The sequence below is a fragment of the Microcaecilia unicolor genome, chromosome 6, assembly GCF_901765095.1.
Source record: "Microcaecilia unicolor chromosome 6, aMicUni1.1, whole genome shotgun sequence".
NCBI lineage: Eukaryota > Metazoa > Chordata > Amphibia > Gymnophiona > Siphonopidae > Microcaecilia > Microcaecilia unicolor.
Genome location: NC_044036.1, coordinates 20,580,081 through 20,594,045, shown reverse-complemented (window position 1 = coordinate 20,594,045; position 13,965 = coordinate 20,580,081). Strand labels below are relative to the sequence as shown.

Sequence of the window (13,965 nt, the reverse complement as noted above, 5' to 3'; positions counted from 1 at the left end):
GCAGACTGGATGGACCGTACAGGTCTTTATCTGCCGTCATTTACTATGTTACTATCCAGCTCATTTTCGAAAGTGATCGCCGGCCGTTTTCCGACATAAATCGGGAGATGGCCGGCGATCTCTCAAAAGCGGTGAAATCGGTATAATCGAAAGGTGCTTTTTTGACACCTTCGCCGCTTTCCCGTCGCCGAGCCGGCGAAAGTTCAAGGGGGTGTGTCGGAAGCGTAGCGAAGGTGGGACATGGGCGGGCATGGGCGTGGCTACCAGATGGCCGGCTTTCACGGATAATGGAAAAAAAAACTCATGTTAATGAGTATTTCGCCGCTTTTACTTGGTCCTTTTATTTTTACGACCAAGACTCAAAAAGGTGCCTGAACTGACCAGACCTCCCCGAACGCCCCCAGTGGTCACCAACCCCCTCCCACACTAAAAAAATAAAAATAAAAACCTTTTTTGCCAGCCTGTATGCCAGCCTGTATGACAGCAGTATACAGGTCCCTGAAACAGTTTTTGTTGGTTGCAGTGGACTTCAGGCAGGCGGACCCAGGCCCATCCCCCCCTACCTGTTACACTTGTATTGGTAAGTGTTGAGCCCTCCAACCCCCACCAAAACTCACTCTACCAACATGTAGGTGCCCCCTTTCACCCATAAGGGCTATGGTAATGGTGTATTGTGGAGAGTGGGTTTTGGGGGGGGGATTTGGGGGGCTCAGCACCCAAGGTAAGGGAGCTATGCACCTGGGAGGTATTTGTATGTATATATATATATATATATATTAGAAGTGCCCCCTAGGGCGCCCGGTTGGTGTCTTGGCAAGTCAGGGGGACCAGTGCACTACGAATGCTGGCTCCTCCCACAAGCAAATGCCTTGGATTTAGCCGGGGTTGAGATGGCCGCTTTTTGTTTCCATTATCGCTGAAAAACAAAACCGGCCAACTCAAACCCGGCAAACTCTGGAATTTGGCCGGGCCAAACCGTATTATCGAAAAGAAAATATGGCTGGCCATCTTTTTCGATAATACGGTTCGGCCAGATGTTTGCGGCGCTGCCAAAATAGATCGCCGGCAATCTATTTCACCGGCGCTGTTTGATTATTCCCCTCCATGTTAACATATTTTACAGACAATCAGGGGAATTAGGGCAATAATGACCTATGCGTGTCAAGTGCCACTTAGTGTGCATCCGATAAACACAAAGTAATTTTTGGACGCGTGTATTGGGCACGCGCCAAAAATGAAATTACCAGAAGAGCCACGCACTAGCCAGGCGGTAACTCTATTTCAGCGCATGTTGGGTGCACGTAGATGCTTATGCAACTTAGTAAAAGGGTGCTAAGGGGCCCTGTTTACTAAGCCGCGTTATAGGCACATTAGCGTTTTTAACGCGCATTAAACATGTACGCACCTAAATATCCCTATAGACACCTTCATTGTAGTGGACGCTCTAATTGTAGGCATGTTAAAAACTCTAACGCGCCTTAGTGAACAGGGCTCTTAGAGTCTGATGTACCAACCTGAAATGTACAAGTCAGCCAGCAATACAAAAAAAAAATGTGTTTTGCAAACTCCTTTTACAAATATTAAACTTTTGAGCATATTGTACTACATATGAACATTTGCTAAAATCCTGCATTAATCAGCTGTTGCAATGCAAGAAGCTCATTCATGTGGAATTCATTGAAAATATGTTCACAAAAAAGATAAGTTCATCTTCGTGAAGCGTCAATGTCTTTTTTTCACTAGGCCCTTTGCAAAGTTGCGACGGAGATCGCTTGCATTCATGGGAAACAGTCCACTATCCCAGGCGAAATCCTATGGATGTATATCAGTCAGAAATAAAATTGTGACCTTGGTATTCAATCCTGTACAGAGAATTATCTTTTTTTTTTTTAGATATAGGTAAAGCCGTCTTTAGCATTTGGTATTTACATGTGGATATGTTTCTCTAAAATAATGGTGAAAAACAGGTCTAGACAACCTGTTACAACATTATCCATTGGGACTAAGAGGCTCTTTTAATAATACGGTAAAATTGGGGCTTAGTGTGTCCTAACACAGGACTTTCCCTCACGCTAAGCCCAGGTTTTACGCAGCATTTTTTAAACTCTATGGTCCTTTTACTAAGGTGCGCTGAAAAATGGCTTGCGGTAGTGTAAGTTTGGATTTTGGGAGCATGCCGATCCATTTTTCAACGCGCCTGTAAAAAGGCCTTTTTTAAAAATTTTTGTCGAAAGTGGACATGCAGCAAAATCAAAATTGCCGCGCATCCATTTTGAATCTGCGACCTTACCGCCACCCATTGACCTAGTGGTAAAGTCTCACTTGGTAATTGAGCGATAATGACCTATGCGCGTCAAATGCCACTTGGCATGCATCCAATACGCGTGTCTGAAAATAAAAATTATTATTTGGCCGTGCATATCAGAAGCGTGGCAAAAATGAAATTACTTAAGAGCCACACGGTAGCCATGCAGTAACTCCATTTTGGTGTGCATTGGGCACACGTGGAGGGCATAATCGAATGGCGCCGGCCATCTATATGGCCGCCACCACAAACAGCGGTCCTGAACCATATTATCGAAAAAGATGGCCGGCCATCTTTTGTTTCGATAATACGGTTCGGGCCGGCCAAATATCAGAGATGGCTGGGTTTGAGATGGCCGGCATCGGTTTTCGCCGATAATGGAAACCGATGCCGGCCATCTCAAACCCGGCCAAATCCAAGGCATTTGGTTGTGGGAGGGGCCAGCATTTGTAGTGCACTGGTCCCCCTGACATGCCAGGACACCAACCGGGCACCCTAGGGGGCACTGCAGTGGACTTCAAAAATTGCTCCCAGGTGCATACCTCCCTTACCTTGTGTACTGAGCCCCCCAAATCCCCCCCAAAACCCACTACCCACAACTCTACACCACTACTATAGCCCTTAGGGATGAAGGGGGGCACCTACATGTGGGTTCAGTGGGTTTGGAAGGGGTTTGGAGGGCTCCCATTTACCACCACAAGTGTAACAGGTGGGGGGATGGGCCTGGGTCCGCCTGCCTGAAGTGCACTGCACCCACTAAAAACTGCTCCAGGGACCTGCATACTGCTGTGATGGAGTTGGGTATGACATTTGAGGCTGGCAAAAAATGTTTTTAAAATATTTTTTTGGGGTGGGGGGGGGGGTTGGTGACCACTAGGGGAGTAAGGGGAGGTGATCCCTTATTCCCTCCGGTGGTCATCTGGTCAGTTGGGGCACTTTTTTGAGACTTGGTCCTAAAAATAAATGGACCAAGTGAAGCCGGCGAAGTGGTCATCAGAGCCAGCCTTCTTTTTTCCATTATCGGGCGAAGCCGGCCATCTCTTAAGTACGCCCCCGTCCCACCTTCTGTACCCTGCCAACACGCCCCCTTGAAGTTTGGCCGGCTCCGCGACGGACTGCAGTTGAGGCCGGCCAAAATCGGCTTTCGATTATGCCGATTTCGCCGGACTTGAGAGATGGCCGGCCTTCTCTTTCGAAAATAAGCTGGATAGACGCTTACATGGCTTAGTAAAAGTGCCCCTCTTTTTTTTGGGGGGGGGGAGGCTGTGTGCTAATGTTGCCATTAGCATGGTGCACCTGCAAAAAGTTAACTTGGGAGCATTCACTTTCTCCTTTTTAGGAGGCATAAGCGCTCCTGTGTTAACTCAGCATTAAACCGGTTAGTATACGCCAATGCTAATGAACTAGCTGGTTAATGATTCCACACCCATTCTCCGCCTGTGACATGCCCCCTGGAAAAATATTTTGGAAAAATAACGCTTGGGTTAGCGTATGCAAACAGGCAAAATACCTCAAAACTCTCACGTTTTTCATGCGATACATTAGGACTTATCGTTGTTTAGTAAAAGGGACCCCAACTCCCCAAGTAAATTAACCCCTGGATATTGCACCAGATTTCAGAGTGAAAATGTCTTCATAATACAACTTTGACATTTTGCTGAAGCCCAAAGCACTTGAGTACATTCACATCTGCTTTCTAATTTGAAATTAATATATGCAAATTTGAAAATGTTCTTTTTCTTTCCCTGACCTAAACACTTCCTGGCAACGCTTTTGCTCACGTGACTTTTAATACAGTCTGTGTGTGAAAACGGCTTTGAAAATTGCACTGTAAGAGATTAATTTGATAACAGGGTGCCCATTATAAAGACAAATAGGCAAATGGCTGAAAATATGTATACATTAAGGCATGATCACTTCTACAAGCTGTGTAGCTGGTGTAAATGCCCACGCTTAGATATTAGTATGAGCACACACAAGTGATAGAACTGCATAATTTGTGTGCCGACCTGTGCATTCTGCCAAAACCCCGGCTATGCACATGCCCAGTAGTAAATTTAAAACGAATCAGACAAAATATTTCTTCACTCAATGTACAATTAAACTGTGGAATTCGTTGCCAGAGAATGTGGTAAAAGCAGTTAGCATAGCAGGGTTTAAAAAAAAGGTTTGGATAGCTTCCTAAAAGAAAAGTCCATAAGTCTTATATTAAAATGGACCTGGGGAAAATCCACTGCTTATTTCTGGGATAAGCATGTACTGTACTGTTTTGGGATCTTGCCAGGTACTTGTGACCTGGATTGGCCACTGTTGGAAACAGGATACTGGACTTGATGGACCTTCGGTTTGTCTCAGTATGGCAACACTTATGTACTTATGGCATCAAATCATAAGGCTTACTTCTTCACTAATTGGTGTTGTATAACGAGTCATTTATATTATAATAGCTCCATGTCTGTACCTTCCTGACACCTGAAACTAGGTGGCCCGTTATGCAATTACCTCCTAGTCCCCTAATTCTATATAGCGTGTCACAAGTTACATGCCCAAATGGGGTTAAATGACAGTTAGTCCTCTAACTGCATTTAGACACTATTCTATTAGGGGCCGATATTCAGACCCCAACCAGTGACTGGCATTGAATTTCTGGGGTTTTTTTTGGCTGCTATGCACAGAGCTGGCTAAGCTGATTTTCATCGGCTGACCGACTAAGTTATAGCGGCCAAAGATAGTCCTGTTGTTTATGGGGGTCTATCTGTAATGAGTGGAGTTGAATGGGTAGATGTGAAGCGTCTGTTCACTCACGCTTTCCAAAAATACTAGGACTAGGGGGCATGCGATGAAGCTACAATGTAGTAAATTTAAAACGAATCGGACAAAAATTTTCTTCAATCAACGTGTAATTAAACTCTGGAATTTGTTGCCAGAGAATGTGGTAAAGGCGGTTAGCTTAGCGGAGTTTAAAAAAAGGTTTGGATGGCTTTCTAAAGGAAAACTCCATAGACCGTTATTAAATGGACTTGGGGAAAATCCACTATTTCTGGGGATTAGCAGTATAAAATGTTTTGTACTTTTTTGGGATCTTGCCAGGTATTTGTGACTTGGATTGGCCACTGTTGGAAACAGGATGCTGGGCTCGATGGACCTTTGGTCTTTTCCAGTATGGCAATATTTAGGTACTTATGTATCTGTTAAACTTAGCCGGTCAGCCGATAAATATTGGCACTAACCGACTATCTCATGCTGAATATTAGCACTTAGCCAGCTTAAGGTTATTGAACCGGCCGGGAGCCGTTCCTAGCTGGTAAATAGCGCTGAATATCAGGTGGTGAGGCCAAACGTGATCTTTTAGAAAGGCCTGGTAGTGTTTTTATTGAACGTTAGCTTAGAGATGCCCATAGGAATATATGGGCGTCTCTAGCATTTAGCGCGCGCCAAAAAACGCTAGCGTGCCTTTCTAAAAGGACCCCTAAGTACTTTAGCACATTACTCTAAAGGGGGCCCGCGTGTGGGTGGGACATGGGCAGGGCATGGACAGGTCACATGCTTGGGCGCCTGGGTGCCAATATTTAGGCATTAACATTTGCACCTGCCTTTTACGTGGTGTGACTGTTGGCACCCAAACGCCAACTTAGGCTCTATTTTATAAAAGAATCTTGGTGCCCAGATGCCATTGTAGAATACTATCTTAGAGCACAGATTTGGACGCCTGCCCACCCCCCAATATTCAGCCAGTGGCGGACAGCACTGTTGATGTCTGACGTCGGCGTTAAAACCGAATATTCAATGCAGGGCCATATCCGGTTGTTGATGTTAAATATCCGTTTTTTTAAAATCCGGTGAGTGCATCCTCAGTTAACACTCAAAAATAGGACAGCTAATTATGTCGTCCTATTTATGCACTAACGCTGGCCGGTTAGCTCTGAAAATTGGAACCTAACTGGACTCCACCCCCAAAAACCACAGAATGCCCCTGTCATAGCCAGCTTGCATTTTGATACTAACCGGTCATTTTACATAAGTACATAAGTAATGCCACACTGGGAAAAGACCAAGGGTCCATCGAGCCCAGCATCCTGTCCATGACAGCGGCCAATCCAGGCCAAGGGCACCTGGCGAGCTTCCCAAACGTACAAACATTCTATACATGTTATTCCTGGAATTGTGGATTTTTCCCAAGTCCATTTAGTAGTGGTTTATGGACTTGTCCTTTAGGAAACCGCCTAACCCCTTTTTAAACTCTGCCAAGCTAACTGCCTTCACCACGTTCTCCGGCAACAAATTCCAGAGTTTAATTACGTGTTGGGTGAAGAAAAATTTTCTCCGATTTGTTTTAAATTTACTACACTGTAGTTTCATCGCATGCCCCCTAGTCCTAGTATTTTTGGAAAGCGTGAACAGAATCTTCACATCCACCTGTTCCACTCCACTCATTATTTTATATACCTCTATCATATCTCCCCTCAGCCGTCTCTTCTCCAAGCTGAAAAGCCCTAACCTCCTTAGACCGAAGCGTCAGAGGGAGTGGAGAGCAGACTGCTGACAGCGCCGGCGCCTATTTTTCACGTGACAGATCGCGTGAAAAAATAGGAGCCGTTTCCGTCGACAGTCCATTTGGGCGACCCACCTAGCTACGCCTTTTCTCACAGTATGGCTGGTCTCTGGGTTTCCAAAAAGAAAACCTCATGGAAAGTTTACCTTATCAAACTGTGATGCAGGCCCTCGGGGACAAGATGCCCTCAGGGCTTCAGAGCTACCTCCTTATAGCACTGAATGTCCTTACTAGAAAATAATTTTCTTTTTCAGATCCTTCCCTTCTTGGCAGCTATAGCGCGAAGAGACCCAAAGTAAGTATTAGAAGATTAAGCCTGGTGAATATGTCAGAAAAAACATACGCTTTTTCTGTCTGCCACCGGCATTGAACCTGGATATTCAATGTTGGCCTTTTTCCGGCAACCGGCATTGAATATCTGGTTTCATTTTTGACCGTGGCAACTTAAACCGGTGAAGCCGATATTCATCGCTAGCCGGTTAAGTGCTTAGCAATTAAAGATAGGCCCTGCTATTTATGCAGCCATTTTAACCGCTAAACCGGTTTGGTGCTAAATATCCACGCGTAACCGGCTATGTCTAGCTGCTAACCGTGAATATTCAGCTGGGGATTAACCATTTATCTCCCGCTGAATATCTGCAGTTAGGTGCTAAAATGCTATTTAACTGCCCAGGAGCCGTTACTGGCCGGTTAAATAGTTTTGAATAACGAGCCCATGATAAATGAACATGTTTGTTAAAAGAATGGCATAATTCTATACTGTATCAACAAATCTGATTGAATATATTTTGGATAAATATATCAGTCTTTAGATGCACACAACTTGGAGAAGTTTCTGTTGCACTCTTCCTTTGAGGTCGGTGCAGAAAAGCTACTGTGAGCCTAATTACAGGGTTACCGCTGGGTGTATTTGCCGAGCAACGTAGAGAGGGATTGAGTGCGGGTGTTAACTCATGTAGAAACCTTGGCCACACGCTCCATTAAAATTAAAATACATGGTAATGAAGCCATTAAGCATTCTGCTGCAATGCATAGAATTAAACAGTCAATCCTGATGAGCGTACCAGCATGCTTAGCCATGGGTGGGCCCGGGTGGGCCTGGGCCCACTTACTTTGGGCTTAGGACTACCCAAAATTCTTGCACGCTTGTTATTGGCTGCTGGGTATCCCCAAGCCTCACCAGCTGCAGGGGTCCTCTGGCAGCAAGAAAAACTCCCTTTCCTACTTTTCCCAGTTGACGTCAATGTCTACACGCTGCTGTCACGCTGGCCTTCCCCTGCCACACACTCAGTTCTTCACGCATGCATGAGAACCGAGCATGCACAAAGGGGTGGGGCGGCGGCAGCGCGTGGACAGTACCACCAGTTGCAGCAAGAAGGAGAGGGAGCTGTGCCCACCCAATTTGCCCACTGGCCCATCCAAAATTTGAGGTCTGCTTACGCCTCTGGAGCGTACATTGTAGGAAAATTTTCACGAGGTCTGGGGCAGTGTACAAGGCTTTTTAGAGAGGAATGGGTGTCTAGCAGCACCCCTTCCTTCCTCCCAACCTGACCTATCTGCCCCCTCCCAATAGCTTTCTGCCGCACTCTGCTGTCTAGTGGTACCCCTTCCCTCCTATCAACCTGACCCCATGCTCCTGATTAATAAAAAATTCCCTGATGTCTAGTGGCAGTCCTCAACTTCCCAGACCCTCATACCTTGACAGAGGCAGGGGCAATGCCCACTCAATCCTGTCTCAGTGCTGGCCGTCTTGCAAAACGATGGCTCCTGCCCCTGTGTGGTGCATCCTGAGATGTACTGAATGGGGTCAGTCTAGCAAATAAAGACATTTTCCCCTTATTTGGTAGACCCTGCTTAGGCTTATGTTTTTGAGAATTTTTGATACTGCCTTTCTGTGGTATATCCAAAGTAGTTTATGTATTACATAGAAGTGTTTTCCTTTTCCCTGTCCCTAGTGGACACACAATTTAAGTTTTGTACCTGGGGTAATGGAAGGTTAAGTGACTTACCCAAGGTCAGAAGGAGCCACAGTGGGAATCAAACCTAGTACCCCAGTTCTCAGCTCACTGCGCTAACCAATAGGCTAATTCCCGACTCTGCTCATCGATACCACATCCCCCAGCTATTTGTTTGCAGAAAGCTCATGGTAGAACTCATGCAGTCATCAGCTCTACCGCACCGGCTTTCTGTATTGATCCATCTGGTAGCAGAACTTAGCTTCAGACACAATGGACACACCCTGCTCTCAAGTTTTTGTTTCCCAGCAGGGTAATGAGTCTACTTTATTCTCCCAGGAATCCTTTTCAGCTTCCTTCCTGAAAACTCTCATGGACTGCTCCAGGCACCCTCTGCTGGAGTCTCAAACACTCCTTTTTTAATTCTGAGTCTATCTCAAAGAGATTCCCAGAACTTATGAGAGCATTTGATTTTATTATTTCTGCAAAACCTCATCAGCATCGATTGGGATCCCAGAGCATGTATACATCAGAAGTTATTGAGTCCCCTACACAGGGGCGTAGCCAGACAACAGATTTTGGGTGGGCCTAGGTAAGAAGTGGGTGGGCAACAAGTGTTCTTCCCCTCACACATCACCACCAAGAAAATATCCCGGCTCGCGGGAAAACGCTTCTTTCTACCTTGGCAGTCTGCAGCAGGCATGTGCAGGTGCCAGTATCGTGGAGAATAGCATTTTCGTTACCGTCTTCAGCTGATGGAGCTTGGGATCCCCACCAGCTACCGCTAAACGTGTGCTACTTTTGGGTGGGCCTGAGCCCTAAGTCAGGCCCACCTGTGGCTACGCCACTGCCCCTACATACCAATATATGGATGTACAAATTAATACTGGACCAAATAGGATAGTTTCTTGCTACATGAGATTGTCATACCATGAAATGAAATTGGCTTGTCTGAGGTTCTAGGTCATGCAGATTATAAGGTCCTTATAATTATAAGGACGTTATAATGCCTTTGTATCGGTCCATGGTGGAACCGCACCTTGAATATTGTGTTCAATTCTGGTCACCGCATCTCAAAAAAGATATAGTGGAATAAGAAAAGGTACAGATAAGGGAGATGAAAATGACAAAGGGGATGGGACGACTTCCCTATCAGGAAAGGCTGAAGCATCTAGGGCTCTTCAGCTTGGAGAAGAGACGACTGAGGGGAGATATGATAGAGGTCTATAAAATAAGTGGAATGCGTAGATGTGAACCGTTTGTTTACTCTTTCCAAAAATACTAGGACTAAGGGGCATGTGATGAAGCTACAAAGTAGTAAATTTAATACGAATCGGAGAAAATGTTTCTTCACTCAACGTGTAATTAAACTCTGGAATTCGTTGCCAGAGAATGTGGTAAAGGCGGTTAGCTTAGCGGGGTTTAAATGACTTGGGAAAATCCACTGCTGTTTCTGGGATAAGCAGCATAAAATGTATTGAACTTTTTTGGGAACTTGCCAGGTATTTGTGACCTGGATTGGCCACTGTTGGAAACAGGATGCTGGGCTTGATGGACCTTTGGTCTGTCCCAGTGTGGCAATACTTATATACTTATGTACTTTTACTAAGGTGCACCGAAAAGTGGCCTGCGCTGGTGTAGACGTATTTATTGGGCGTGCCCAGGTCCGATTTTCAGCGCACCTGCAAAAAAAGGCCTCTTTTTTTGGTCGTAAATGGACATATGGCATAATGAAAATTGGCACGCGTCCATTTTGGGCCTGAGACCTTACCGCCACCCATTCACTCAGTGGTAAGGTCTCATGCATTAACTGGGTGGTAATCGTCAGCGTGCGTACAATGCAGATTACTCTCCAGTTACCACCACGTACCGGAAAATAAAATATACTTTCCGGCTCGTGTAGTGAGCACGCGTAAAAAATGAAATTACTGCCTAGCAGTGGCGATCCTAGGTCGGCTGCCACCCAGGGCGGATCGCCGCTGCATATCCCCCCCGGGTGTAGCGGCATCTGTCCCCCCCAGGGTGCAGCACGACACCCCTCCCGGTGCAATGACACCCCCCTCCCTGGCGCATCAAGCCCCCCCAGCGCAATGACACCCCCTCCCTGGCGCATCAAGCCCCCCCCCCCCCGGTGCATTCTTGGCTGCTGGAGGGTGCAGAGAGCAGCCACGCGCCTGTCGGCTTCACTGGCTCCCTGCTCCCTCTGCCCCGGAACAGGAAGTAACCTGTTCCGGGGCAGAGGGAGCAGGGAACCAGTGGAGCCGACAGGGGCGCGGCTGCTCTCTGCACCCTTCAGTAGCGTGCACCCGGGGTGGACCGCCCCCACCGCCCCGCCCTTCCTACACCACTGCCGCCTAGGCCATGCAGTAGTTCAGAATTGGGGGTCGTTGGCCGCACGTAGGCGCCTACTCGGCTTAGTAAAAGGGTCCTTTTGTCCTTTTGTATTCTGAGGTATGTCTAGTTCAGATCCCAAGATTTCTTAACTTTCTAATTACCACCAGCCTTAAATGTCTTCCACTCTGTTACTATATACTGGTTGCTTAATGCACTGATGAACACTAGAGTCTATTGTCTGCAGGAAATAGTGAAGCTGGTTTTTCAAATGCATAGATTAAGCACTAAAGTACTTGATTTATGCTTTTAACAATATCCATATTCCGAAGTTATCTGTAATCCAAGTCCAAATATCTTCCGCTATAATAAAGTCCTTTGGGTTTTTGGCTCTGTTCTTATAAATCATGATCTGTTAAGAAAACTTTTTAGAGTGCTGTTTTTTATCAGGGACATTTTAATTAAAATTGATTTCTAAAAAAAAAAAGAAAAGATATTAGCAATAGCTATTATTTGGAGCCCACAGACAGCAGAGCCGGTGATTAATTCATCACTCCCCACTGCCCTTAAGCATCTCTGGATCTCAGTGAACTAAGGCGAGCAGGCGGTGCGGCTTTTCTGTTGCCAAACGTCCTGTGCAGTGTTTTAAAACCGAATGTTATTAGCATCATGAAGAATAAAATGAGCTGAGAATTATTATCAGTGCTTTTCTTATGAGAATAATAATACTGTCGAGCTGAGGGAAAAAACTTCCTGTTCTTTTCCTTGAAAAGTGGCTCCTGGGGCCAGGCTAATGACTCGGTGGCAATACTGCATGCTGATATGCAGGGGACATGGGTTTGATGACCAGACTGGTCTTAGCTTCTTTGGTCTGCAGAGAGACAGAGAGAGACAGAGAGAGAGAGCGGAAGAGAGGAGAGGACCAGATCGTGAGAGAAGAGAGACAGAGACAGTAGAGAAGGACAGGGCAGAGAGCGAGAGAGAGAAAAGAGTAGGAGAAGAGAGAGAGTAAGAGAGAGAGAGAGAGACAGAGAAAGACGAGGAGAGAGACAAGAGGGTTTGATGTAGAGAGTCAGAGAGAGAGACAGAGGACAGCGAAAGAAAGAGGCCCGAGAAGCGAGAGTGATAAAGATGAGAGAGAGAGAGGCGAGAGAAAGAGAAACAGAAGGGGATGAGAACAGAGAAGAGAGAGAGAGTGATGAGTGAGAGAGAGAGAGAGAGAGAGAGAAAGAGAGAGAGAAAGAGAGAGGCAGAGAGAGAGAGAGAGAGACAGAGAAAGAGAGAGGCAGAGAGAGTGAGAGAGAGAGCTCACAGGCAAATAAAATGAGGGGAGGTTAAAAAGTTCAAGTCACCATGCAATGATCTTTCCAGGAGAGGGAAAGACTACCCACACTGAACTTGACACGAAAAACTAAAAGTGTGATAAGTAAAATGAATAAATCCATAACCTACATCAAGGGACCATCTATTGATATCACAGACATAAATTGGATATAGTACTGTGATTTCTGAGTCTAACTGATGAAGATAAAAAGCCAGAAGAAAAAGAGATAGCTAACAACTACTTCTTGGAAAAAACATCAAAGATAAAGCAAACTCATTGCACGCAGAAGTGGCCCTGATACATGAGTAACTCAGTGGGGTGAGGATCCCTAAAATAATACGATTCCTAACTTAAACCAAACTTACATTCATATATCAAATGAAATTGCAGAATGTGATACCACTAGGGAGCCTTTTCAGGAATAGCCCCCCCCCCCCCCCCCCCCCGCCATTCTGGAACTTACTCCCAGAGGGGCTACATCTAACTCAAGACTACCTCTATTCCAAGAGGTGAAAGCCTGGCTCTTCTCTCAAGCCTTAAATACTTGTGTTGACTGCCTATACACTGACGCTGCACCTCGACTAGCGTGTGCTGCACATCCTGTAACTCAGACCGGTTCATAGTAACATGGTAACATAGTAAATGACGACAGATAAAGACCTATACAGTCCATCTAGTCTGCCCAACATGATAAACTCATTTTACATGGTATGTGATACGTTATGTATATACCCGAGTTTGATTTGCCCTTGCCATTTTCAGGGCACAGACCATAGAAGTTTGCCCAGCACTGATTTTGCTTCCCAATTACTGCTGTTGCCACCCAATCTCCCAATGGAGGAGTGGCCTAGTGGTTAGGGTGGTGGACTTTGGTCCTGAGGAACTGAGTTGGATTCCCACTTCAGGCACAGGCAGCTCCTTGTGACTGAGGGCAAGTCACTTAACCCTCCATTGCCCCACGTAAGCCGCATTGAGCCTGCCATGAGTGGGAAAGCGCAGGGTACAAATGTAACAAAAATAAAATAGATACTATTGGACATTCTACATGGAATGTTGCTACTATTGGAGATTCTACGTGGAATGTTGCTATTCCACTAGCAACATTCCATGTAGAAGGCTGCTCAGGCTTCTGTTTCTGTGAGTCTGACGTCCTGCACGTACGTGCAGGACTTCAGACTCACAGAAGCCTGCATGGCCACATTGGTGATCTGCAAGGGCCGACTTCTACATGGAATGTTGCTAGTGGAATAGCAGCAACATTCCATGTAGAATCTCAAATAGTAGCAACAGTGGAGGAGTGGCCTAGTGGTTAGGGTGGTGGACTTTGGTCCTGAGGAACTGAGTTTGATTCCCACTTCAGGCACAGGCAGCTCCTTGTGACTCTGGACAAGTCACTTAACCCTCCATTGCCCCATGTAAGCTGCATTGAGCCTGCCATGAGTGGGAAAGTGTGGGGTATAAATGTAACAAAATAAATAAAAATCTCCACTAAGATTCC

At 45.9% G+C, this 13,965-nt stretch overlaps 1 protein-coding gene across 2 annotated transcripts in view; it reads left to right on the top strand.

Annotated features, from left to right (window-relative positions):
* SPATA6 (spermatogenesis associated 6) overlaps positions 1-13,965 on the top strand; it is a 121,406-nt gene that overhangs the window by 49,556 nt on the left and 57,885 nt on the right. For both annotated transcript variants that reach the window (XM_030206967.1, XM_030206968.1), the window contains one exon: positions 7,112-7,152. In XM_030206967.1, coding sequence (XP_030062827.1) covers positions 7,112-7,152 — 41 coding nt within the window. The remainder of the gene's footprint in view (positions 1-7,111; positions 7,153-13,965) is intronic.